At 34.2% G+C, this 25941-nt stretch overlaps 1 protein-coding gene across 21 annotated transcripts in view; it reads left to right on the top strand.

Annotated features, from left to right (window-relative positions):
- The window catches only part of LOC145291288 (sodium-dependent dopamine transporter-like), a 458811-nt gene that overhangs the window by 228161 nt on the left and 204709 nt on the right, over window positions 1-25941 (top strand). For 11 of the 21 annotated variants that reach the window (XM_080138133.1, XM_080137724.1, XM_080137587.1 and 8 more), the window contains exons 3-4: window positions 10914-10955; window positions 15279-15317. In XM_080138133.1, the coding sequence (XP_079994259.1) occupies window positions 10914-10955; window positions 15279-15317 (81 nt within the window). The remainder of the gene's footprint in view (window positions 1-10913; window positions 10956-15278; window positions 15318-25941) is intronic. The other 10 variants (XM_080138406.1, XM_080138214.1, XM_080137880.1 and 7 more) reach the window with 1 other exon arrangement.

Genomic DNA, 25941 nt, shown 5'->3' with positions numbered 1-25941 from the left:
TCACAACGTTCTTCAGATAAGAGTCAATCACATCTAATAACGTTTATCACTTTCTGTCTGAACAGTATTTTAGTCAGGCAGGAATTTGCGTGTGTAACTTTTGCGTTTGTACACTTCATCTGGGCAATCTCGTAGTCGGCCATAATACTTTTGTCCCAGCGACCTTGGTAGCGTTCTTCCATGATATTTAGGTTTTGGTGGAACTGCTCTCCTTGTTCGTCACTCACAGCCCCCAGGTTTTCAGGGAACTGGTCAAGATGGCTGTTCAAAAAATGAAGCTTGATGCTCATGTTGCACCTGAGAGCACGAAAAGCGAGGAGCATTCAGTTGGATCATAGTGAGGAACACCCAGTTCTTTTAGAAGACCTGGGATATCATGGCAGTAAACAAACTGTCTGTCTTCTGAAAAGAAGGTTACAAAAAGCTGGTCACGCTTTCTGTAATATGATACTTTAACAGTGTGATCAACAAGATTTTTGCCTTGTAATCTTAATGCCAAAAGCTCAGCTGCTTTCTTTGAAATACCTAAATCCCGAACTAAGTCATTCAGTTCCGTCTGGTGAAGAGGCTTGGGGACTTGGGGAGATTCAGTCTCTGAAGAACATTCCTCGGGTTGTTCCCACTCAGTTTCTGGTAATTCATTTTCACAACTGTCTTCCTCGTCCGTGTCATGTCCAATGTCTTTATCGTTTAATGAAGGCAAACCTTTGAAAACTGGAACAGGAACTTCTTCAGAGTGCGGAGCAGGCCGAATAGCTGAAGAAATGTTCGGATATACTATCTTATGTCTGTTTTTCTTGCCCACACCCGCTGTGTTTACCATGAAGAAGTAGCAATCAGTTACATGGTTGGTGGGTTCTCGCCAAATCATTGAAACTCTAAAAGGCAGACCATTGCGTTTTCCTTTGGTCCAGCTTCGGAGCATTACCTCACAATTGTGGCACACAACATGAGGAGCCTATTGCTTGTCTTGGTTATCAAGATGAACTTCAAAATAAGCCTTTTACGCTCGCTTCACAAACAAGGATATGTTACGTCCCTGATGATGGAGTGTGTAGCAACCACAGATGTAACAGAAGGCATCAGGCTTGTTTCTACAGTGATGTCTCGATGAGGAAGCCATGTTTGATCTGGAAAAAAGAAGGCAGATAAAAATATTAGAATCTATCTATGCATATAATCTCAAAATGCTTAGATTTGGGTTACATAAGTTCATAATTAGACTATTTCATCTATCTCAAATTGCATGAAAACTAGAGCTTATGGAGAAAAACTAATTTCAGATTTGAAATCAGCGCCTAAAAATCCTGCAGAATCAGTTAAAAAATCAAATGCAACAGAAAGTTAAAAAGATAGTGTTCCCCAGTGTTATTCACTGCTGTCTCGAAAAGGGAAGTAACAATCAAACAGAGAATTATAGCATGAAAGGGAGATAATTGTGGGAGTTTATTGAAAGCAGGCGAGTGTCATAGATTGTAATTACATGTATTTATGGGGGCAAAAATAAGACTGAAATTAAACAAAGAACAATGAATTTATTAGAAAGCTGGAAAAATCATGGATTACAATTGAAAAATGCGAGCATGAAAAGTAATATGGTTAAGCTTAAACATGGAAAAGTAAAGGACAAGTTATTCTAGTAAAAATATAATAAATTTATAACTTAAAATATTGCAGCATTAAGAATTTTCTAAAATTCAATTTATAACATTACATAATCAATTCTTAATGCTGCAATATTTTAAGTTATAAATTTATTATATTTTAACTAGAATAACTTGTCCTTTTGTTTTCCAGTTATAACAACTAGTCCTTTAGGTTTCCATGTTTAAGCTTTACCATATTACTTTTATGCTCGCATATATTGTAATATATATATATATATATATATATATATATATATATATATATATATGACGATAACGTTGTGACGATAACAACCAAGATGAGGAAGTCAGTCCGACAATCTCACTCAATGAAAACACCTCATCTCCAAAATACAGACAATTACTATCCAATCGGTACGTACCCGACATTAGGATTGAATGGCGACACCTAGAAAAGCGTCATATGAAACTGGCAAGACTCGCTAACCATTTAACCTTCCTGTGCAGATGTAGAGACTTAAAACTCATACCAGCAGGGTTGACATTACAAACAACAGTGGATTCCAGAAAGGCACGTAGAGTCGCGGAAAGGGCAGGACATGCCCTCGTTCGAGAAAGGATCCAACACACCCGCTGGAATAAACAAAAACTAAGAAACGAAATCTCCGACACCTTAACATCGTTCCTTGTCAAAATGACTCAAGAGGAAGACAGGGTGAGAATCCAATCAGATCTGGATAAATCGTACAGACAAGCATATGAGAAGGTCAAAAAACGCCAAATCAAGAAGCTCACAAAGCTCATAGACCAGAGGAATGTAATATCAAAACACCGCTCACCTGTGAAAGCGGTCATCAACCTCAACAGCCGCCAACTGAGTCACTCAGAGGAAGCAGTACTAAATAAAGGTCTCAACTTCGCAACAACAACCAAACGCGTTCCATTCTTAGATATCATAACACACATGGAAGATATAGCCTTGAGAATCCCATCGACCCAAGCTGATGAAATAAGATGGAAAGTGAGGCAAGTACTCGAGAAAGCCAAGCCCCCTAAATCAAATATCTCTCGGGAAGATAGGCTGGCTATAAGAACCCTACAGAGTGACAGCAGTATAATAATTCTGCCAAATGGATTCCCAGGTTGCTCACACCATTCCAGAAGGGAGAACGCGTCGGGTGCTCGAGGGTGAATTTGGAGATGTGCCAAGAAGATGAGTCAAAGTTTTTAAAAAGATTGATTACACAGGATGAAACCTGGGTCCATCACTATGATCCAGGGACCAAAGCCCAATCAATGCAGTGGAAGCACTTGGACTCACCACCTCCAAAGAAGGCAAGAGTGCAGCCCTCCACTGGCAAGGTCATACTCACAGTCTTCTGGGACCAGGACGGAGTAGTGATGACAGATTTCCTGGCAAAGGGTACCGCAATTACAGGAGCCTATTATGCTTCACTTTTGAGGAAATTAAGGGAAGCTATCAAAATCAAGAGGTGGGACAAGATCAGCAAAGAGACCCTCCTTCTGCAGGACAACGCTCCGATCCACAACCCGCATGTCGCCAAATCAGAAGCACGGACGTGTTGTTATGAAATCCTCCTCCATTCTCCCTGCTCTCCTGACCTTGCACCCTCTGACTTTCACCTCTTCCCAGCCATGAAGTTGTTTTTGAAAGGAAAGCGTTTCCCAGATGATGCAGCCTTGATTTCTGAAGTCACGTTGTGGTTGGAGGACCAACCTGGGGTGTTCTACAAAAACGGTCTCTAGAGCTGCATCAAACGATGGGAGAAATGCATAACTCTGGGTGGTTCCTATGTAGAGAAAGACTAATAACTGTGCCAAGTTTCGTTGCTCTACTGCTATGGGAAGTGGGTCAGTGGCATTACTTATTGCACGCCCCTCTTAAATGATGCGTTCTGGTTACTGGAATGATTATAACTAATACTTTACCCTCGTGTTGTGCGGGGGCGAGAGCAAGTAAATATGAGAACAAACATTAAAGGACAGAACCTTTCAAACAGGTGAAAGGTCACACATAAAAATATCAATTAGAATGGATACTCTGAAGAATTATTTATATTATTATTCTTAAACTTTACTTCTGTCTTTATGTCACTATGGATCAATGATCGAATCATTGTTCTTCTTACACAGAGTAAAAAAGTAGAAACTTTAGTAGCGCTGATACAGAAGAAAACGAAGTGTAATCGTTTGGATAATTCATTCTATGATGAAAATTATTCATAACGTTTCGTGACGATAAAGTGAAAATAGCAACGAAGCTTTGAGGGTAAAAAGGGCGATAACTCAGAACACGTTATCGATAAAATAAACATTTGTTCATTGTTTTATTAATATCTTGACGGTATATTTTTAATGTTTTATCCTCAATTTTTGAATATGCATATATACGGGCATGGAATAATTATGTTTGAATTGCAGTCGGCGATATTGTATTTCTGAAGATAAAAATGTCAGTCTCTACAACGATAGCAGGAGTATCTTATTATTCTTTAAATTAAGTGTGATTCTCTAACCGATACTACGTCATATTTTTCAGAGATTTTTTTTTTTTTTACATTTGATATATTTATAAAAACTCATGCATCGCATATTTTCCATTATTTCTGGTCGATATTTTTTCTTTAGCCTTATTCACCCAAACAATGCGTACTGCCACTTTGACATTAGAGGATACTTGGAATCATGTCTCCAGAGAAACTATATGGGGAGTTGAGCAACGAGATGTATGTTTCGAATTACATTTAAACTTCCGCATGTCAGTACAGTCAAGCAAACAAGAAGAGAATTCTGAAGAGTAAATAGCTTTCATGTATCTAGGAAACTCAGCATTAAAGAAATGGGCCTTTTCTGTTTGATAGAGTAGTCACGGGTAGATATATCGAGGGGGCACAAATGCAATGAGTTCATTAGAGAACACCCCATTAAAGCACTTATAAAACAGGCACAAGGATGCAACATTACGGCAATGGGACAGAGGTTGAAGCGTGATTGATCATGTGGAACCTATTAGTTAGATACTCTTTTTTATATACTGTCCAAGAAAGAAAGGCTAGTGATAGATGCACCAGGATAGATGTGGACACAATACCCCATGTATAGACGAATGGTTGCTTTGTAGAGATATCAGATACACTCGGGTGTGAGTAATTTTCTAGCACAGTGAAGGGAGCCCACCTTCTTTACATCAACATTTAGTTCTTTGTTTGCAGGTAATAAAATGGCAGCTTTTGTTCTATATATTATGCAGATTTCATTTAAAATATTTGACTGTTGTCCTGACAAAATCATGGATGGATTTAAGCAAAGTGTATGCAAACGAGGACAGGTGTGCTGCAGGGGATTATAAACATAATTTAGTACGTAACTGAAACTTTTTGTCACATGCTTTTTTAGAGAATGGATCACCATTTATCGTGGCTTAGGGGCCACGAGGACAAGGGTTAAAGCCATTATCTATTGAACGAATATCGCCATCGCGAGAGGACCAGGAAAAATATGTATTAGGCTGATGCAAAAATAATGCTGTGTTTGATATTCAGCTATATATAAATAAAACGACATTATTAGAATAGGTAGAATATTACTTAACAAGCATTGACTATTAAAGAGGACTGTTTATCGAGTTTATTTTTTACATTACACTTGAATACGACCATATAGAAGTTGATAGGGAAGCAGTCTCGTGGTATCTTATTCCACAAATGAGAAACTTTTTTCGTGGAAGGTTTGTTTGGTTTTTGGTAAAAAGGGAGAGAAAAAGTCTGTGTGTTTGTTTTGTTGTTGTAGATATTAAATTCGTCTTTTGAATATCTGGATTTGGTAAAAATATTTTACAGGAATAAGAGCGTAATCGTCATTATATTCGATTATGAATGTGTAGAAAATAAACAATATTTAATCTTGAAATTAAGTGCCACTATATCACTCCCTAAAAAGTAGAAGAGAATCTGGCGGCATCTTCAAAGTAAGTATGGTTAAATAATTTCATTATTCGCAGAATGACATCGTATCCTTTCATTTCATTGGCCATGTGGCTAGGAGCAAGATGTAGTATATGTTCTGATAATAAACTTCATCTTTTCTGCTATCGATCCAAAGAAAAATCCTTATAGAATGGAGCAATTTTTATTTGAGTATCACCCCAGAGTTGCCTTTTTGGAAATCATAGTCATCAGTACATTAAAAACCGACTCTACGTGTTTAACTATACCGTCGTGGAAAAGCAAGTAAATAGGGACGTGGTATCGTCTCGGACCTAAAGTGAAAAGATACAACGCTAAAAGCAATTTTTTCCAAAGATCCATTAAAACATTTATGTTAGGTTTTGCAAATTGCCGATGGATAACTTGTATTACTCGAACTACTATTTTCATCTTTATCTTTTGGCACTCACAAATAAAGACTTATTTTCTCTAACGCATAAATTTCCCTGCTAGGGGATTTGGTTACACATTGACCAATCAGCTCACAGAGAGAATTTACTGAAACCACCCGCAACTTCTGGAAAATCTACAACAGTGTAGTAAATAATGGGCAATCAAGAATTCCTCCACTATCCAACAATCATGAGGTTGTTTGCTCTGCAACTGAGAAGGCTAACATGCTTGCGAGTCGGTTTGCCTCAAACTCCACAGTGGACCCTGCCAATCACCCCTCCCTGACTTTCCTTTGCGGATAGACGCCACACTAGACGATCTGAAAATAACCCCTTCTCAGGTGCATGCTATCATAAGAAATCTTGACACTGCAAAAGCATGTGGACCTGATCTCATCCCAGCTGTGCTATTAAAAAAATACTCAGCCGAAGTAGCTCCAGTTCTCTCCAAAGTTTACAACAAATGCTTTAATGAATCTTGCTTTCCTGTCTGCTGGAAAACTGCTTCTGTAGTACCAGTTTTCAAGAATTCTGGCGAAAGAACTGACCCAGTAAATTATCGCACCATTAGCCTCCTCTCACTTTTCGCCAAAATATTTGAGACAATAATTAACCATGCTCTAGTTCATAACCTTACATATGCTTAACTTCTGACTGAAAAACAATATGGATTTAGAAAAGCCCGTTCAACGGCAGACATCCTAACTGTAACCTCAGAACGTATATACCAGTCACTGGACAAAGCGGGGGAGGGTAGAGCGGTAGCTCTAGATATATCTAAGGCTTTTGACAGGGTATGGCATGAAGGTCTTCTCAAGAAAATCAGATCATACGGTATCACTAGAAGAATACATGACATAATTAAATCCTTCTTTGATAGGAAAAAAATCCAGGTTGTCCTCGACTGTCGTACATCTAGGCAATATGATATAAATGCGGGGGTGCCTCAGGGGTCTATCCTTGGACCTCTACTGTTCCTGATATTTATAAATGACCTCCCTGAAAAAATTGTCTGTGAGATGGGTATATATGCTGATGACACCACACTCTATAACAGACACGACAGGAAAACAAATGAACACATATCTAAAGAAATGGCAGAAGCACTAGAGGATGATCTCCGATCTGTAGTGAAATGGGGACATAAATGGATGGTCACATTCAATGCTGCCAAGACAAAACTCGTTTCCTTCAATAATTACAAGAAACATTCTCTACCGCCAATAGCAATGGCCAATGACTCTTTATCTGAAAGTACATCCTTTAAACTCCTCGGCCTAACGCTCTCAGGAAACATATGTTGGAACATATACATCGAGAGTATCGCCAGGATCGCTGCGAATAAGGTAGGTTCTCTCTACCGTGCTAGAAAGATACTAACGCCCGAAAGTATTCTATACCTCTATAATGCCACCATTCGCCCATGTATGGAGTATTGTTGTCATATTTGGGCTGGTGCATCTACTACTAGTCTCTCACTTCTAGACAAGGTTTAAAAGAGAGTAGCCAATCTGATAGGTCCTGAACTGTCATCTAAACTTCAGCCCCTGTCCCGTCGACGAAATGTTGCATCCCTCTGCCTTTTCTACAAGTATTTTAACGGTGAATGATCTGACGAACTGCAAGCACTTGTGCCCCCTCGACGTAAATACCCCCGACAAACCCGACAAGCAGCTAAATCCCATCCCTTCACAGTAGAGATCCCTAGATGTAAGAGAGCCTTCTGCTCTAGTAGTTTTCCCCCCAGGACTGCTAAATCTTTGGAATTCCTGCCGGGTCCCTGCTTCCCCAACTGTACTGACATGCAGAAGTTCAAGTGCAACGTGAAAATGTAAAAAAAAAAAAGAGCGCATTGATTTCATTTGTCCCCCGAAGAACTACTTCAGTGACTTGTGGAATCACAGTCGGTAACTATAAGAAATTCTGAAAGCCACAAGAAAAGACACACCCGTTCTCTCTCTCTCTCTCTCTCTCTCTCTCTCTCTCTCTCTCTCTCTCTCTCTCTGGATATTCAAGCACCAACAACTTTCGCTTAAAGATAACCCAAACAGACTTTCGGGGAGGAGAGTGCAAAGGACTTTCTAACTTTTTATTTCTTTACTTGGACACTGTACAACTTTCTCCCACGGGGGAGATAATTGAATAGACACTTTCGTTGTTGTTGAAAATGTTTTTTTCTTTTCTTTTTGTGCGACGGTGTTCGTTACTTCCTAGTAAATTATAAGAGTTGGTCGTAACACTTACTAAGAATACTAGCTCTTAAATTCTCACAACGCTTCAGTTAGTGAAAACTTTCGATTTTCTCGAATAAAAGTGATACGACGGGCGTTCCCAAATTAATCTCTTATTTTTGTCATTCTAGCCTGTATGGATCAAAGAGGATCGCAAATTGAATTGTTATGATGATTGAACGTATGCATTCATGCTCTAAAAGTTTCATCTCTTTTGCTGATATTGACAATGTGAGACTCTACGAAAACAACCCCAGTCATCAACGTGCGTTAGAAGCAAAGATGCATCATTGAATTCCTGGTAAAATTTCATTGAGAATAGTGGTGACTATGCATACAAATAAATTCTGGAACACAAAAGATCGCTTGTTTTAATGGCATCACTCCCGTATTCGTAGCTCTTTAATTTTTTTAGTAAAAAAAATAGGTTGTACTTCTTGAACAATTATTCTACTAAGAATATGATTAAGAAATACTTGAGACTTTTATTACCTTTTGTAATTTTGTGATATTTCACTTCAATGTTTAGTAAACTTGTTCCAACTACACTAACATTTCTGCATGTTAGTACTGTCGAAGAGGCAAGATACAGGGATGGAATTACAAAGTCTGGCAGTTCGAGGGGAAAAAATCAGAGTAGAAAGCTCTCTGACATCAGAATGGGTATCTGGTTTGTCGGATTAGTCGGGAGAATTTGTCATATAAGGGCATCAGACTACGCTTTGTCGGAGCACATCTCATTAAATTACTTGTAAAACAAGTACATGTATGCAACATTGCGGTTATAGGACAGTGGTTGGAGCTTATGTGACAGTACTGACCTATTAGATTGGAGACTCTGTTTTGGATCCTGTTCAATAGAGATAGACCAGTGATTGATGCACTGGCTCATTCCATGCATGAGTCAATGGTGGCTTTGTAGAGATATAGGCTACTCTAAGTTGTGAGTATTTTTTCTAGCGCAGTAGATGGGGCTCAGCTTCTTAGAAGTCGTCTTGACAATATCTTCTGTGTATTTGTTCCAATTAATATTAACTATGAATGTTAGGCAGAGTGTATTATTATTCATTGCAATCGGTGTTTGAAAAGGTTCTTTGCAAATGGTGACGGGAAGGTGCTTTGTCGTAGTAGCCTTCTGTCTTAGTGTTTGTCTCAGTATCCTTTGATAGTGAGATTACACTGTTACTAGAAGTCATGGATTCAAATCCAAACATATAATCGTATGAGCTGATATTTTATGCACTACAGATATCCTGTTCGTGTTTTTACTCCAAATACAGATAGTCTAGCAGAAGTTATAAATAGCTCTGAAAGTGGGACGTCAATAAAGTGACTATTTTTTTCTCTCTGTTTCCCTCTAAAACCGGAGGCTAATTAACCTTGGCTCAACATCGACTTTCACTAGCAACATGTGTGATTCACAAATTCTCGTCGAAGAATCCTCGGCATATGCCCAATGAACACTTGTTAGAAATTAGTTGAAACCAAAATAGAACACGCTCACTCTTAATGTTTGAATGTACAAATATGTACGATATCGCTATCATATCACATACGAAATCAATTCTGTTATTCTTAAGCATGACTTCTTTTTAATTACTTGAGCCTTAAAATGATTTTTCCTTTCAATTTCCCTCAGTCTACATACTTCTAATAAACCGTTCGTATACACGAAAGTTGTTTTTCTTCAAATCCGACGAGATATAACGATAATCGCACATGTTCAGTAATATAATCGTTCATTTGTTTTTCATTAGTAATTTTTTCATAATTAAGCGAAGACTATTAAATATATATTTTGTGGCCATTTAGATTATTCCACATTCGATGGGTCATCTATTATATAAAGGACAGTTGTCTGAATGTATCCATGTGTGTGGGTTCAAAACTACAAAACTAACAGCCACAAAGTTGGTATATTCTTAAATCAGTGTTGCATCGGATGAATAATATTTTTAAACTTATTTGTTCATTATGTACTAAAAGAAAGTACTTTAACTTTAATTGGAATTCGTTATTGAGATGAGTATTATTTATATTAATTTATTTTATTGCGGGCTATTATTCTCATCTTTATTGGTTGTTCTTTCACGAGGTTTCGGACAACTATTCTTCTGGCCTTCGTCAGGTGGTAACCGCGACGAATAGGAACTTCGAATCTCCTAACTGCATTCACAGCAATCACTGCCATCCGTAGTTGTTGTCGTCTCACCACGTTTTTGGTCAAGTAAGACTCTGGCCGGCTTTAGGGAGCTATCTCCAGACATTGAAGGCCAGAGGAACAGTTGGGCGAAACATCGTGAAACAACAACTAATAAAGATGAGAATAATAGTCCGCAATAAAATAAATTAATATAAAAGAAAGTAGTTTGATATTTTCATCAATAGTTTACTTCCCTTATGCCGACTCATTCCTAGAGGAATCTACATAAAGGAGTGTTATCTATATATCTGTGAGTTAACTTTAATTACATAAATAAGACTATCCTATTGTAATCGCTTTAACTAAATGAAAACAAGCAAATAAATAAAATAAACAGTAATATTAGCATAGCGTAAACCCGTGAAAAGACGGGTATTTTGTATTTGTTTTGTTTTTTAAATAATTTGCAAAGTATTTATTTCTTGAAATAACAAAATTATAAAAATTCATTTGTCACTTGTGTCACTTTTCAGCCAGTAGGTACAAGACAACGACAACGGGGAAGCAATCCGGAGGTGAGTCAGTTGTTATCCTCAACTGTCTGAACGGTACGCATGCGCTCTATGGTCTACTTCCGGTCTGGTCGAAAGACGTTTTCTTACTTATCTCCATCCTTTTTTCTTATTTCATTATTTTTACATGGTGTCAATCTATTTCCACACAGACCAAATTTAAACGCAACAGATAAATTTAAGTGGCATTCTTATTTTTGTCTTTCATTTCTCCAAATATTATAACATCCATTATTGATTTTTTTTTCTCAGCATATTATGATTTTAATTTTATTTTGATTTTTTTATGCATAACTAAAAAGCTATGATTTTAGCTGTCAACATAAGAAGAGATATATATTATTAAAAGAATTCATTACTGTTAGAACGACACTGGTTTATATATATATATATACTATTTCCCGGTCGTAAAGTACGCTTAAATATGATATTTTAATTTATGCACGTTTCATATTAAATATTATAGAGCCAATCCTTTATTTATTATTATATTGTACCCAATATAGTGTAATTTCAAAAGCTGTAACAATGACTTGGCTGTCACCAGCTAGAATTTAAACTAATACATTTAGCACCCCAGCCTTAGTTAATAGCGTTTGAGCTAAAGATAGGTGGATATAAACAAGTTTAAAATCAAGCGACTTCAAGATATTTGCGCATGCGTAGAAATAACAGATTTGATCAAATTACTTCTGCCAATGTCAATTTTTTTCAAATTTGAGTAAATCCCATATATATCAAATTTAAAGTCTGTAGACCCAAAATTGACAGATTAGTTTGGTTCCACGCATAGAGATCACTTTGTATATATATATATATATATATATATATATATATATATATATATATATATATATATATATATATATATATATATATAGTTTTCCCTGCTTAAAAAATCTAAAAAAGACGTATCTTTATGTGATCGCTTATGACTAGCTAAGTCGACTTTAGGTAAAGTTATTGTAATTTCAAAAAAAGGATTGTTCTCACCGTTCGTACAACTTTCTACATTTCGACCTGTTTAGTTCAGTTCCAACAACTCGTCCCCCCGCTCTCTTGACTTTAATCTTTAGTCTACATCCCCCATGATCTCATAACCCTGTTCCCAGATAGGCACTCATATTAACTTAAAACGCCGCTAGACACTAAGAACCTCCCAAATACTGCTAACCACATCTCTTCTTTCGTACTAACCATATAACAGTTGGAAGATGCTAGTAAAGTTCACTACTAGACTTTATTAGCTTCCCAAATACTGCTGGACTTTACTAGCTTCCCAATCTGGACAAATAAAAATATCATATTTAAGCGTATTTTACGCCCGGGCGAAACTCCATCCCCCGCGAGGCATGTATATCTAATTTATAAAACTCACTATGTCTGTCTGTCTTCATATTTTTAAACTCTATCTCTCCTCAAGCTAAAAGTCGCAGAACGGCGCCAGAGGTCTCAAATAATTGGATTTTTCATGGACCGTTCTTTTATGGGTTAAAAATACCAGTTAAAATAGTTATTAAGGGGGTCAAAAATGAATCAAAATTGAAAAAAATCGGTGTACATTTTGTATATTCGTTTTAGTTGATTTTTAATCAGTTCATATGCGTGTCACGTTTATACTGTGGTAACGTCATTAGCTTTGAATGATATAGTTTTGCTTTCGGTTTCGAATAGAGCTGATGGACATTTTTTTTTTTTTTACTTTTAGAATTACGACCCTATAATAATATATACGAAATCTGGACAAATTAATATATAATATTTAAGCATATTTCTGACTGGGCAAAGCCGGGCGCCCCTCCATGTTAGTTTTATTATATAAAAAAGGACATATATTTTTTTATTTCATATAATTTAATTGTAACATAATCGGGAGTAGTAATGGAATCGAAACCGCACACTCAATGTTTCAGTTTGATTTTTCTCCATCTAATCATTCAGATATTCGTGAAGTCGGTATTTTAACTAACTCTCATGAGAAAAATCAATTTGCTTGAAGTGTTCAAGAGAGGTTGACACCATGGTTGAGAGAGATATTGGACACAAAAAGGGCAACGTAAATGTTCGAAACCAGTTCTATTATCTTCATAGAACATTATACATATAATAGAAATTTTATCAAAATAAAATATCTTGGAAGTTTAAGGAAAAGAAAATTCGATTCGAATCCTCATACTTTCACTAAGTTATGAAAGTTAAGGCACAAATCATTGTTTGCCCGAGGAAATTAAAAGCATAGAATTTTAATTTTATAAAAAAAATTATATATTTGAAGTTTATAGGGGGTTATGCCCACATAGTCTGCATATTTTCAAATACCTTGGTTGTTGGGATAGATGATGAAACGACTGTACAAAAGCTTGATAAATACAAGCGCTAGAATTTACATTAGTACCATATCTTTCTCTCTCTATTATACATATATATATATTTTTCTCTCTCTATTATATATATATATATGATATATATGTGATATATATATATGATATATATATATGATATATATATGATATATATATATGATAGATATATCTGATATATATATATATATGATATGCATATGATATATATATGATATAAATATGATATATATATGATATATATATATATATATATATATATATATATATATATATATATATATATATATATATATATGCAGTATTTCTTGGGTGTGTTTCCGTAAAAAAATAGACGTTTCTTTTTCTATTAATTCTATTTCCAATCCTTTCCAACTTTCAAATAATAGTCTTCACTTCTTCTAAGAGTAGACTGATATTTATCATATGTCTTAGTACTTTCCAATCCTCTTGGATTAATCGGTGGGGATCAATTAATCAAACTGGTTACGAACAATAAAGCAATTAACTAATGAAAAAATAAAATGAAATAATTAATAATGAACAATTAAAAAAAATTAACCAATGAAAAAAAATTAACCAATAAAACAATATATATAAATTATTCATAACCAGTTAGATTAATCTATTCCCAACGATATATATATATATATATATATATATATATATATATATATATATATATATATATATATATATATATATATATATATGCGGACACTGTGTTTTTCACTGTTTGTTTTTCTAAAACTTGCTTACTGTATGCTTAATCACACAAATATATATCATAAATCATCTTGCCATTATATATATATACAGTAAGTTGAAATAATATATATAATAATATATAATAATATATATATATATATATATATATATATATATATATATATATATATAATGGCAAATAAATAAACCAATGACATATTATTTATATTAATTCCGAAAATGCAACTTAAATATTTTTAGCTTAAGACAAAATGATTTATATGGATTTTAAGTTGTATTTTTGTCAGTATCGATTCCGAACATCACAAATACAAATCAAATCATCAATATTCTCAAGTAGTACTCACAAAAGTGCATACATAAAATCATATACACGGATAAATAATAATGGCAATTATATAGACGACGAAACACCTGTCAGTGGATAATCATATTTTGAAAATAATACATATGCTGGGTACCAAACTGGTCAAAGGGAAAATTATTCACAACTCGCATATAGGTAAAAATGCACTTCCAAATAAATAATTGAATTCATTCAATAAGTATCGCTAACAAAAAAAAAACCAACATCTATATATATTTATAAATATATATACAAATTATATATATATTTAATCATACAAGTAACACAAATTATATATATATATATATATATATATATATATATATATGTATATATATATATATATATATACAGTAGAAATGGTAATTAAGAAAAACCTGAAGAAAGTGCTCAATACTGTTGTAGAGCAAATATGCGTTTTATTTTTTATTACCGTTTTTTTTTCTGTTCAGTTACATTTTTGTTTCAGCTACGGGACCGTTTTTTGGCCGTTATAACGGCCAAAAAACGGTCGCGTAGCTAAAACAAAAATGTAACTGAACAGAAAAAAAAACGGTAATAAAAAATAAAATGTATATCTATCTATCTATCTATCTCTCTCTCTCTCTCTCTCTCTCTCTCTCTATATATATATATATATATATATATATATATATATATATATATATATATATATATATATATATAACCACAATTTCATTGGTTACTAAACCTCTGGAAAACAATCACTTCAGATTATATATATATATATATATATATATATATATATATATATATATATATATATATATATATATATATATATATATATTGAGGTTTGTTAATTATGTATCAAATAAACTTTTATGTGTTTTGAAATCATCTTCCTGAACGTTGTCTTCTTTCTTTCAGCTTCTAAACCGGCGGTCACCACAGTGAGTACAACGGGAGGTAAGTTACGAAGTGTTTTGGCCACATCTCTTAAATGAGGTATCGTTTTTTACACTGTATGCATTTTTCTCATTCTTGTCCTCAGCTTGATATCCCGCATTGGTTAATTGTTCTTTACTTCCTTTCCCAGGTATTGAACTCATAACCTCTACAATATCTCTTAACTAACAACTTAATCCACTAATTTATTATACGCATGTTCACGTTGGCAAACTGATTCCTGTTAGATTGCCGAAGTTAAGCAACGTTGAACCTGGTCAGTACCAGGCGCTGTATGTAGGTGGACGTCAACGCCTTCCTGCAAAAACTGCAAAAATAGAATGCCGTCATCTCCCCTTATCGTGATATACATGCAAACCGCTTGTAAATTTAATATCCTATAGACACTTTCGCCTTGGTGGATAAATGTCGCTGGATATATACATAAGCCCTGTGTAAATTAGTAAAATAAATTCGTATTAATGAGTGTGGTAGGCTTTTTATCCACTTTTTATTGCTCTATTCATTGTTGGCATTGGTTCTTTTTCTAATTGTTTCCAAAATCAGGTATTCATAGCGGGAACAGGTGATGGTTACCCACATCTATAGTGAAACTGATGTTATGGAATCCCCTGCATTCGAACATGTTTTAGCACGATGGGTTCAGGTTTTACTGTTCGTTATCAAGGCTCCAAGGCCACTTGAGGATAAGGGTTAACGAGAGTCAGGTGACCGGTAAGACGAACCCGTGATTTTTGGTTCTGGTAGAACTTATATTTCATTAACAAAAATTATTCCGTCTTTGTTTATAATGTATGCTTTCAGTTCTTAGTTAATTCCGTTTACGAATGGACGAATGGGTTTCAATTCTGAGCTGTTAGTACAACCCTCCCGCTCTTCTTCTCTTCCAGTCGGTTTAACAGTTAAGATCCGTGTTCTCTCTGTCATCAGCACTGGATTGTTTAATAATTTTTCTGTACGTTATCCAGCTCCACTTCTGAAGTCAACAGTTTTGACCCGACTCCTAGACAATATTATTCTTTTTCTGATCATTTTCTTCGATGAATACCATACGATCATCCTGGAAGGTGAGGTGGGGGAGGTTATCGTCTGTGAGTGCGGAGATGGCTGATAAGTCCAATCCATGCTTGGACAGTTTTGCTGCAATGCGGACAGAGAATGGTGACAGATGCCAGAGCTTTGAGGTGTTGTTCTTTTCGTCCTGCCTGCGTTTCTCCGCAGCAGCTTTCCTGCCATTTTCACATTGGTGGGTAACTCGTTTCATGGTCTTATCTGGAGCTGTCTGCTCCCATCATGACGGGTAAACGTTGAATGCCAGTCAGTGATGCCTTTAGAGTGAATTTAACCCGTTTCCTCTAACCATCATCGGAGTGTTTGCCGTGCTATATTTCACCAAACAGTAGCTTCTTGGGTCTTTTGCAGTCTTACATGTGAACTGCATAACCAGCCCAGCAAAACCGGGTTTTAATAAGGACAGAACTCGGCATGAGTGAGGGGTTATGTGTCTAATATTTAATAGTTGATATTTGATACCCTTTCCTGTCGGTTTATGCCATGTAGTTTACTCAGCATTGTGGTATGAAAGCGATTTAGTTTTATGTCTAAATGAACTAAACAAAAGATTCAGTTTAAAAAATTCCAAACGTTAACGACTACGATAAATAACATCCAAAGAAGGCCAGAGAGCCCAGCGATCGAGACTTTTTTAACATAACAATAATAATAATGAAAGTTATAAATCGAAATAGGTTTTAATGTTCCTGTCGAATATTGCTTGTTCCAGTAAAATCAATTCTCTTGCTAGAATATTTATATTTTTACTAAAGTGACATAACCATATCAAGGTTGATAGGTCACTCAAAAATAAGACTTAAACGAGTGTCAGATGGACGGTGAGACAACATTGCCATGATTAATGGTGATGATTGGGCAGAATTTGGTTATTCAAGAGGTTGGCTGAACAATAATTTGTTTACATTGAGCTTGAAAACGACCATGCTATAGTAAGCTGAGAAGCAGTCTCGCGGTATCGCATTTCACAGACGGAAAATTGTAGGAAATAAATGTTGCTCCTGAAAGTCTCGTTAAGTTTTATATAAAGAATGAATGGGAAACTATTGAAAAAGGTTGTAGTTAGACGAGTTTATTATGAATGTTTTACAGGGCGAGGAGTATATAGATTGAGCCCAGTCGAGCATTTGCCATGAAAATAACGATAGAGTGGGGAAAGACAATGGAAAAACCGTTAGAAAATGACCTCCAGACCGGAATTGGGCCCTAAATGGATGGTAACAATTAAGACTAAGCTGCTCTCCTTTAACAATTACAAGGCGCCTCTCCAACCACCGATATCTATGATAGCCTATGTCCTACGCCACAATGTTACACCTATGCGCCTTTTTTACAAATATTTTAATGGAATGTTTCTGATGAACGTTGCATTTGTGCCTCCTCACTGTACATACCCTCGAGAAACCTGCTTAGCAACAAAATCATACCCCTTCACTATTGAGGTCTCTAAATGTAAGAAAGCTTTCTACTCTAATAGTTTCCTCCGTTAAACAGTTAGACTTTGGAATTCTCTTCCTGCTCCCTGCTTCCCTGACTGTACTGATACGTAGAAGCTTAAATGTAATGTAAACAAACATCTTGTTAATCTTTCCTAGTAGTCCCTTACGGCCAAGTGGCGATATGCCTTGCTAGAAGTGAACACGGATAAAAAATAAATGTTATTTTGTGTTTGTTGTTTTACATAATTTATCTGCACCCATACCGACTAACACAGCTGTCTAAGTTCGGCTATGATAGAAATGCAGCTAGTAAATTGACCACGTGTCGTATTATAATGGCTTCTGTGGAGGTTGCGGGTGGCGTCAGTTTGTTGCTGTGTATATGAATGTAGTCATGATATTTACTGAAAATAATTAAGCGCTACAGGTCATCCAACCGTAAAGGTTAAAGTGATGCAATTCATGACCCACAGAGGAAGTTTCGAACTAGATAATTGAATTTTGACCAATGTGCCAACTATTATCCGAGGGTCTATCAGTATACCGTGGTAAAACTAAAAAGGAATGAAAAGCAGTGTTTGAGAAACACTTAAATTAAAAAAAAAATGAAGACAAGGCGGATACGAGAAGTATACTAAAACGTCAAGAAAGTCGTAAACTTAATAAACTTACAGAATAGAAATCATTTTGAGCATAAAAAATTCAAATGATGTTATGTATCAGCCAAGTTACGGGAGTTAAAGAGAGGTTTCTCACGTGTTGAGAAAATAAATGAAGTTCTTTTAGAAGAAAGAAATAATACTAAAAAGTAATGCTAAAACATTTAAGTGTATCCTTAGAGAGAAAATAGACAATAATTCCTCCGGCGTTGCTCAAGAAATTTTGAGGTACATAAAATTATTAAAAAAAAATATGACATAAGACCCGCGAGAGAAGGTAGCTAAAATCAAGTTGGGGGACAAATACCGGAAGGCTTTTTTTTAGTGATAAGTGTGACGGAATCCCCCAACAAAAAAAGGGCTCATAAAGGAAGATAAATGCTAGGGAATCTTCTACGTCAGACAGAACAAACTGTCCATTAGTTCTGCGCGTGCAAGCAAAATCGAGCCAACCATCATTGACTTTAAATTCAAGAAGCAGATATTTTTCGTTTGCCAACATGCTATTTACGAAACAATAAATAGATTCCCATGAAATAATTTTGTGAAAAAGACAATTACCACAAAATTGCGATTCGTCCGATTTGGTAAGCAACAAATAATAAAGTAGTTTTATTTTTATAAAGAGAATCATGTTTGAGATTTTCAAAATTTCCTCCTTCGTGATTTTAAGAATGACTTTTTAAAATCGTGCACATTTGAATTATTTGGAGTTATCTCTCTTCTTCCCACACTGTTTTCACATACGATTTGATGTTCTTGTATAAAAATAAAACTACTTAATCAATTTACGTAATTTTTGGAGTATGATATGTTCCTTCTGTCACAGATACGAACATCATACAACTTTTTTATCTTGTTATTTCTTTTATGTAGGGAAATTCTGACACAGTAGTAGTAGTAGTAGTAGTAGTAGCAGCAGCAGTAGCAGTAGTAGTAGTAGTAGTAGTAGTGATAATACGGTTAATATTGTTTTTCTTATTATTTGTGTTTTTATTATTCTTTCTTGTTATTTTTTCTTTGTTTTTGTTTTTCGTTTGTTTTTTTTTCTTTTCTATGTTTAGAGTTGCCACATAGTGTATTACTATTAGTATTGGTAATTATGGTTTTAGTACTATAGTAGTACTAACATTGATAATATTAGTAATATAGCTGTAGTAGTAGTATTTTTTGTTTTTCTCATTATTATTATACATTTCTTCTGTTTTCCCCTCTTCTTCTTGGGTCGTTCATATTTTCTTGTTCTCTTTCATTATTTTATTCTTATTTTATTTTTTATTTCTTTCCTTCTTCTTTATTTCTTTTCTTCTTCATCCTTTTCCTTTCCCTTCTGCTCTTCTTATTTCGTCGCTGTTGCAGCTATTAATATTTTCTTCTCCTTCGTCTCCTTCACCTCCCCTTACCCTCCTACCTTTTTCTTTCTCTTTTTTTTTTGTCTCTTTCTTCTCTTACTCATATCATCCGGGTTCTTTTTTTCTACCTTCTTTTTAACTCCTATTCGTAACGTCATCAGAAATTTTAAGGCCGCTTTTTAAGAATATCCACTATTACCACCAAAAAGTGGAATCGTTTAAAAAAAAAAAGTCATCTCATTGCAATCATCATGCACAGCAAATATATTTCAAATGTCCCTTTACACTCTCTCTCTCTCTCTTTCTTTCTTTCTCTCTCTCTCTATCTCTCTCACTCACACACACACACACACACACACAGACTAAATCGATCCTTCTATTGCTCTCTGCAAATTAATCAGTCTGTCTTTCTTTTCTTTCAGAGCGCTTGCCATTTCGATTTGCTTTTTATTTGCTTTCAGGTTCGTCTTATCCATTCCGTTTAATCAGGAGGGAATTTATACAGCATTCCTGTTTTTGTTTGATAATGTTCTCTATAATTATATGACGGTTGTTCCTATAAATGCTAGTTGTTTTTTATTATTATTATTTTTGCTTCGTTTTATTTATTGTTTATTTTATTTTATTTTGTAATACGACCTTTATTTATTTTTTTTTTTTGCAATTTTATTGCTTCATGTCTGTTGTTTTATAATTTTTACTTTGTTTTATTATAATTATATTTTAAATTCTCTCAGTGTATGACGAATTCATATTTATTTTTGTTCTTTACTTCATCTAATATCTTCCTTTTTAATTTCTTTTCTTTTCAATTTCAAATGTCACCTCGCCCGATTTATCAACTTTATATAAGTCTCCTATTCTACAAGCCGTTGTCACTTTTCTAGTAATCCAAAAATGAGAATTAATGAATGTCCGTATCGAAAAGCACTTGGCATAAAGGTTTATATATTTTATCTACACGATTTCATTATTAGATTTTTTCACCGATAAAAGTGGATGCACGTGTGTCCGGCTTGATTCAACGATCATTTTATTTTATGAGCAATGAGAAAGGAAAGAAGTTTGATTTTAATCTTTATTATGACTGATGATAAGGAACAAGAAAGAATAACTAATTACGCAAATGTTATCTATATATATAAAAGCGAAAATGTATGTATGTATGTGTGTATGTTTGTATGTCTGGCTAAAACTTTCGACAGAGACGACGGATTTGTACGATGTCGGTATCGTTCTGAAGCTCGACTCTTCGGACGACAAATATTGAAAAATTGGCTAAAAAAAATATTAATTCTTTCACTCTCAACTAGACACTTTTCTACAGGGAGGGGTCGCTTTTTTCGCCGATATTTTCGAAAGTCATCCCCTCTTTTCGATTGACTAGCCTTAATTTAAACCTTTGCCACTTCCGATTTGGCAATGGGCGCAACAGCAAAGATGTCATGTTTTTTTCAAGTTCTTATTCTCCTTTGCGGTACGGTTTCGAGCCTGCCTGCCTACTACAACTTTTTTTTTTTGCTCAACACACACCTCCAAACACCCGAACAACGCCAGGAACCCATGCTAGTTTATAAGAAAAGAAGATGAGGCTTTATCTTTACAAGTAATAATGTTTTCTATTATATAAAAGACTGTGTGTGAGTTCCATCCTCATTGGTTCCGAAACGGTCGAGCGTATCTTTTGCAAATTTCACACAAAGGTAATCTATATTTCTGGCAGTGCTCTTAGATATGTTTTGTAAAGAAATTCACCCGATAAGTATCGAACATGAACAAATGTTGACTTAAAATAGTGTCTGTTTCATTCCTACTTACCTACTTCTCAGGAACCAAATAGTCCTAACCTCCTACGGATAACACTCCATTACTATATGAGATACATAGATATTCGTATATTCTCATTTACCTCTCAAACTTTAAGCTGATAAATTTTCCTCTTTCAAATTGAACATATGTTATAGTATATTTTTCTTGTTGTCTCTTGGTCTTACCGGATTAAAGGACAAAAGAATTATCAGGTTTGGTGGAGTTTCCAACTGTGACGTTACTTGAGTTAACATCAATAGGGGAAGGTGCACGATTCTCACACGAGGCAGTGGTTAGGGTTATCTATGCGGAGAGACATTATTTGGATTTCGAGTACCATGTTATATTGAATATTTGGTCAGGATTTACTTGTAATGCGAAGTATGTTAAAGTCAGATTATCATGATAAAGACGTTTACAAAGAGACGAAAGACACTCAATGATGGTGCCTAATAAGCAACCCGAACCCCCCATTAGGTAATCCATTCTCTCTAGCAAGCAATTTAAACTCTTCAGAACGCTTATATTTAGAAACTAAAATTTAATACAGACATATGTAACATTTTACAGATTGAAACAAATATACAAATATATATATATATATATATATATATATATATATATATATATATATATATATATATATATATATATATATAGTCTTGGAAGTTTTTAACCTTTAAAACTTGCTGGGAGATTCGAAAGCGGCAACAAATTCATTTCTGACTTCATTAGCAAGGGCCAAATCCACACGGCCACCGTCAAACGCGAGAAATACCGTTGACATTTAGATATTTATTTTTAAATGTCTAAACGTCTGTCAGAGATGCGAACCCGGCAACAAAGCTATCTCTGACTACATTAATATATATATATATATATATATATATATATATATATATATATATATATATATATATATATATATATAACTACTTCATTTACTCACATAAAATTAATATACGAAAGTATAGATTTATGCGTAAACTTAAAGTATTTACTTCAAAAGTGCTCAATACGTAGGTAGAGCTAGTTAGTAATTTACAAAATATATATGGCGGACGGAAGAAAGCGGACATTCGCCGGTAGTCGAATGGAAAATAATAAGACAAGCTACCACGTGTAGGCATTTAGACGACCCATGTAAATTATGCCTTCATGAAAAATTTGCTATCCTGTACTTTAAAGAACCCCCAAAATCTATTAAACTGTAGAAGAGAAATAGCAAATAACTGTGTTCACAAAATAAAATTTACTCTAGGATAGCGATACAAAATAGTTTTAAAACTAACAAAAACAATAGAAAATAAACAAATAAATAAATTAAATAAACATGAATATACATAAACGATCACACATATATGTATATATATATGTATATATATATGTGCATATATGTATGTACACATGTGTATATTTATATATAAACTAACAAAAAAAAAAAGAAAATGTCTGCCTTAAACCACTAACCTAGTTTTAAAACAGATCCTTTGTTCGATAAAATGCATGCCCATTGGCTGATAGGAAGGGGCGCGGTGGATACTAGATAGCTGATTGGCTAACTAACTCCTCAACAGAAAAGGACCATATAAAAACGATAAACAATCACAGAATTCACGCATAAGCCTGAGGAATTCTAGAGTGGATGAAATGCCTAATATTCAGTGTAGCTTAATCGCCATATATATTTTATAAATTATATATATATATATATATATATATATATATATATATATATATATATATATATATATATATATATATGAATAAAATTACAAAATAGAAAACATTCTAGAACTTGTGAACAAATGAAAACACCTAAATCATGTAAAACGTAGCAGAATGAAATTCTTTTCTAGTTTTAACGTGTGGAAAAAGAGTTACAATCTGTTTACATACGTTAAAACTGCATGGTTTCAGCAATTTTTCTCGATTTTCAAACATTAACTGTCCTTTAATTCTACTGTTTTAAAATCTTAGATATTATTACCACATGTTGACACCAGGTTGATTCAATCCTCATCCAAGGAATTCATAAACAAAGTAATAGCCGCCATAGAACAGCTGATCATTTATAACAAAAACTCAATTAAAGCTAACACTTATGTTTGCATGTTTACTTATTCATACAATATCTCCGTTCATATAAAGTTAGGTATATGTTTATATATTGATATGTGCAGAATTCACTCCTAAAGAAAATTAATCGGTCATTGTGAGTTTTAAAACACAGCTGTTAGTCGTAAGTGTATCATTTCATGCAAAAATAATTCAGAATGAAACACTTCGTGAAAATTCATCTTTTAGTCCATTTCATATGCGTTCAGATAATATAATGCAGAAAATATCAGTGAGAGATGTTGGCTATGCTTATATGTGAACGTAAGTAATTGAATACCTTTACATGTTTATCGATTGAATTTCCGTTTTACTAAACACATTACCAGCTCGTGTTTAGTCTCTTTTTCCAGTATTTAAAATTCCTTACGGCACAATCACGTTGACACATCGGTTTTCGCGAAATCACCGAAGTTAAGCAACGTTGAGCCTGACCAGTACCAGATGGGTGAAAATTTGGGAAGGTTAGGCGCTGTATGTACCGCTATGTAAAAATACCAGGTTAGAAAAATTGGCGCGGTCTACCTTTCTCTCGAGGGTAGATGGGCCTCTCTTAAGCCGTGGTAGACAACCCATCTAGTGATGGAGTTACGATAAAAAAATACTCTTGATAGCCTTGGCGAAGCATCAAGTATTTCCAGCCATTAGAAAAAAAAAACGTGAAAAGATTTGTTCACATTTCACTTGGGCCTACTGGCATTGACTGAAACATTTTTCTTTTAAAAATTTTAATATTTTTTTAAATTTTATTTTTAATCTCTACTTAAATTGTTCAGTCTTTTCTTTCTCTTGACTTAAGATTTCTCCTTTAGATTTTGGCCTATATTAGATATGAATATTCTTGTAAAAAGACAAAAATGGATAAAAATAGTTTTTGGAGCCTAACGTGTTTGATGCTATGCGGTACCTCGTCAGGGCTGAACGAATAAGAAAATATTGAAATAGTGATTTTGTTACACCAAAAGTTTAGCTGCTTAAGAAAACATAAGGCTAACAAGTGTGTTAAGAGTAATCCGTCTGAAAAACGTAATAATAAAATATTTGCGAATAAGAAACATTTGATTTAAGAGGGAAAAATAATTTGTTGTTGAGGCCACGTTTCAGTAGTTTTTCATTTGTATTACTCTGTTTCAACTAAAAGGACAAACATCTCCTCAACAAATTTATATCAACTTTATTTAACAATTTCATCTATTTCAAAATAGAGTCAAATACAAAATAAGAGTTAAGCACAAAAGAAAATATAAGACACGTTGTTTCGGTGACTGGATGAGCATTTATTAAAGAAATTTAACTTAATCTTGTCTCGCAATGGCATTGCGAGAGATGGAGAGAAATTTATGGATTCTGGCTGCAGTGGCATTCTTATTTATATTAAATTCGACCTATAACTATTAGGCACCAATTAAGAACATATATATATATATGTATATATATATATATATATATATATATATATATATATATATATATAGTAACAAGGGAACGATCGTGCCTGTCGTAAAATACACTTAAATATATTTTAATTTATGCAGATTTTTATTATTAGAGAGACAATTCACTATTGAATATATATATATATATATATATATATATATGTATATATATATATATATATATATATATATATATATCGTACTGATTTCAAAAGTTAAATAAAATCACTCGGTCGCCATCTACTAGGATCGAAACCAAAGTATTCAGCCCTCCAACTGAGTTCCCTACCCTTTGAGCTAACCTGACAGATAGGTGAGACGGATTTAGAATTAAACAAATTCTATCTATGAATGAATTTTCGCGTGCGTAAAACTAATAAGATAGGTCGAAAATTTAAATCAACATTTTTCATTTCAACTTTTCAACATTTCTGTAGGCGTTCTTAATCCATCCAAACAAAGATTTTACTCATTATAAACCATCATTGGTGTATGATTATTATTTCCTGTTAATTTCGGTGTTATGTGACCAGTAGATAAGGAGTTTATCGATTAAACCTCCACACATGTACATATATCTACTGTTTTATTTATATAGATATTACTACTGGAATTAGCTCTTATCAAGGCCCAAAAGCCACTCGATGATAAGACTTAATATGTTTCAGGTGGCCGATGAGACAACATCGTGGTGATTGGTAATGATGAAATTTGAGTAGTGGCTTTAAAGTAATAGTAAA

The sequence above is a fragment of the Euprymna scolopes genome, chromosome 1, assembly GCF_053919585.1.
Source record: "Euprymna scolopes isolate OS-2025 chromosome 1, ASM5391958v1, whole genome shotgun sequence".
NCBI lineage: Eukaryota > Metazoa > Mollusca > Cephalopoda > Sepiida > Sepiolidae > Euprymna > Euprymna scolopes.
Note: the sequence above shows the minus strand (reverse complement) of the source record. Positions and strands in the feature narration are given on the sequence as shown.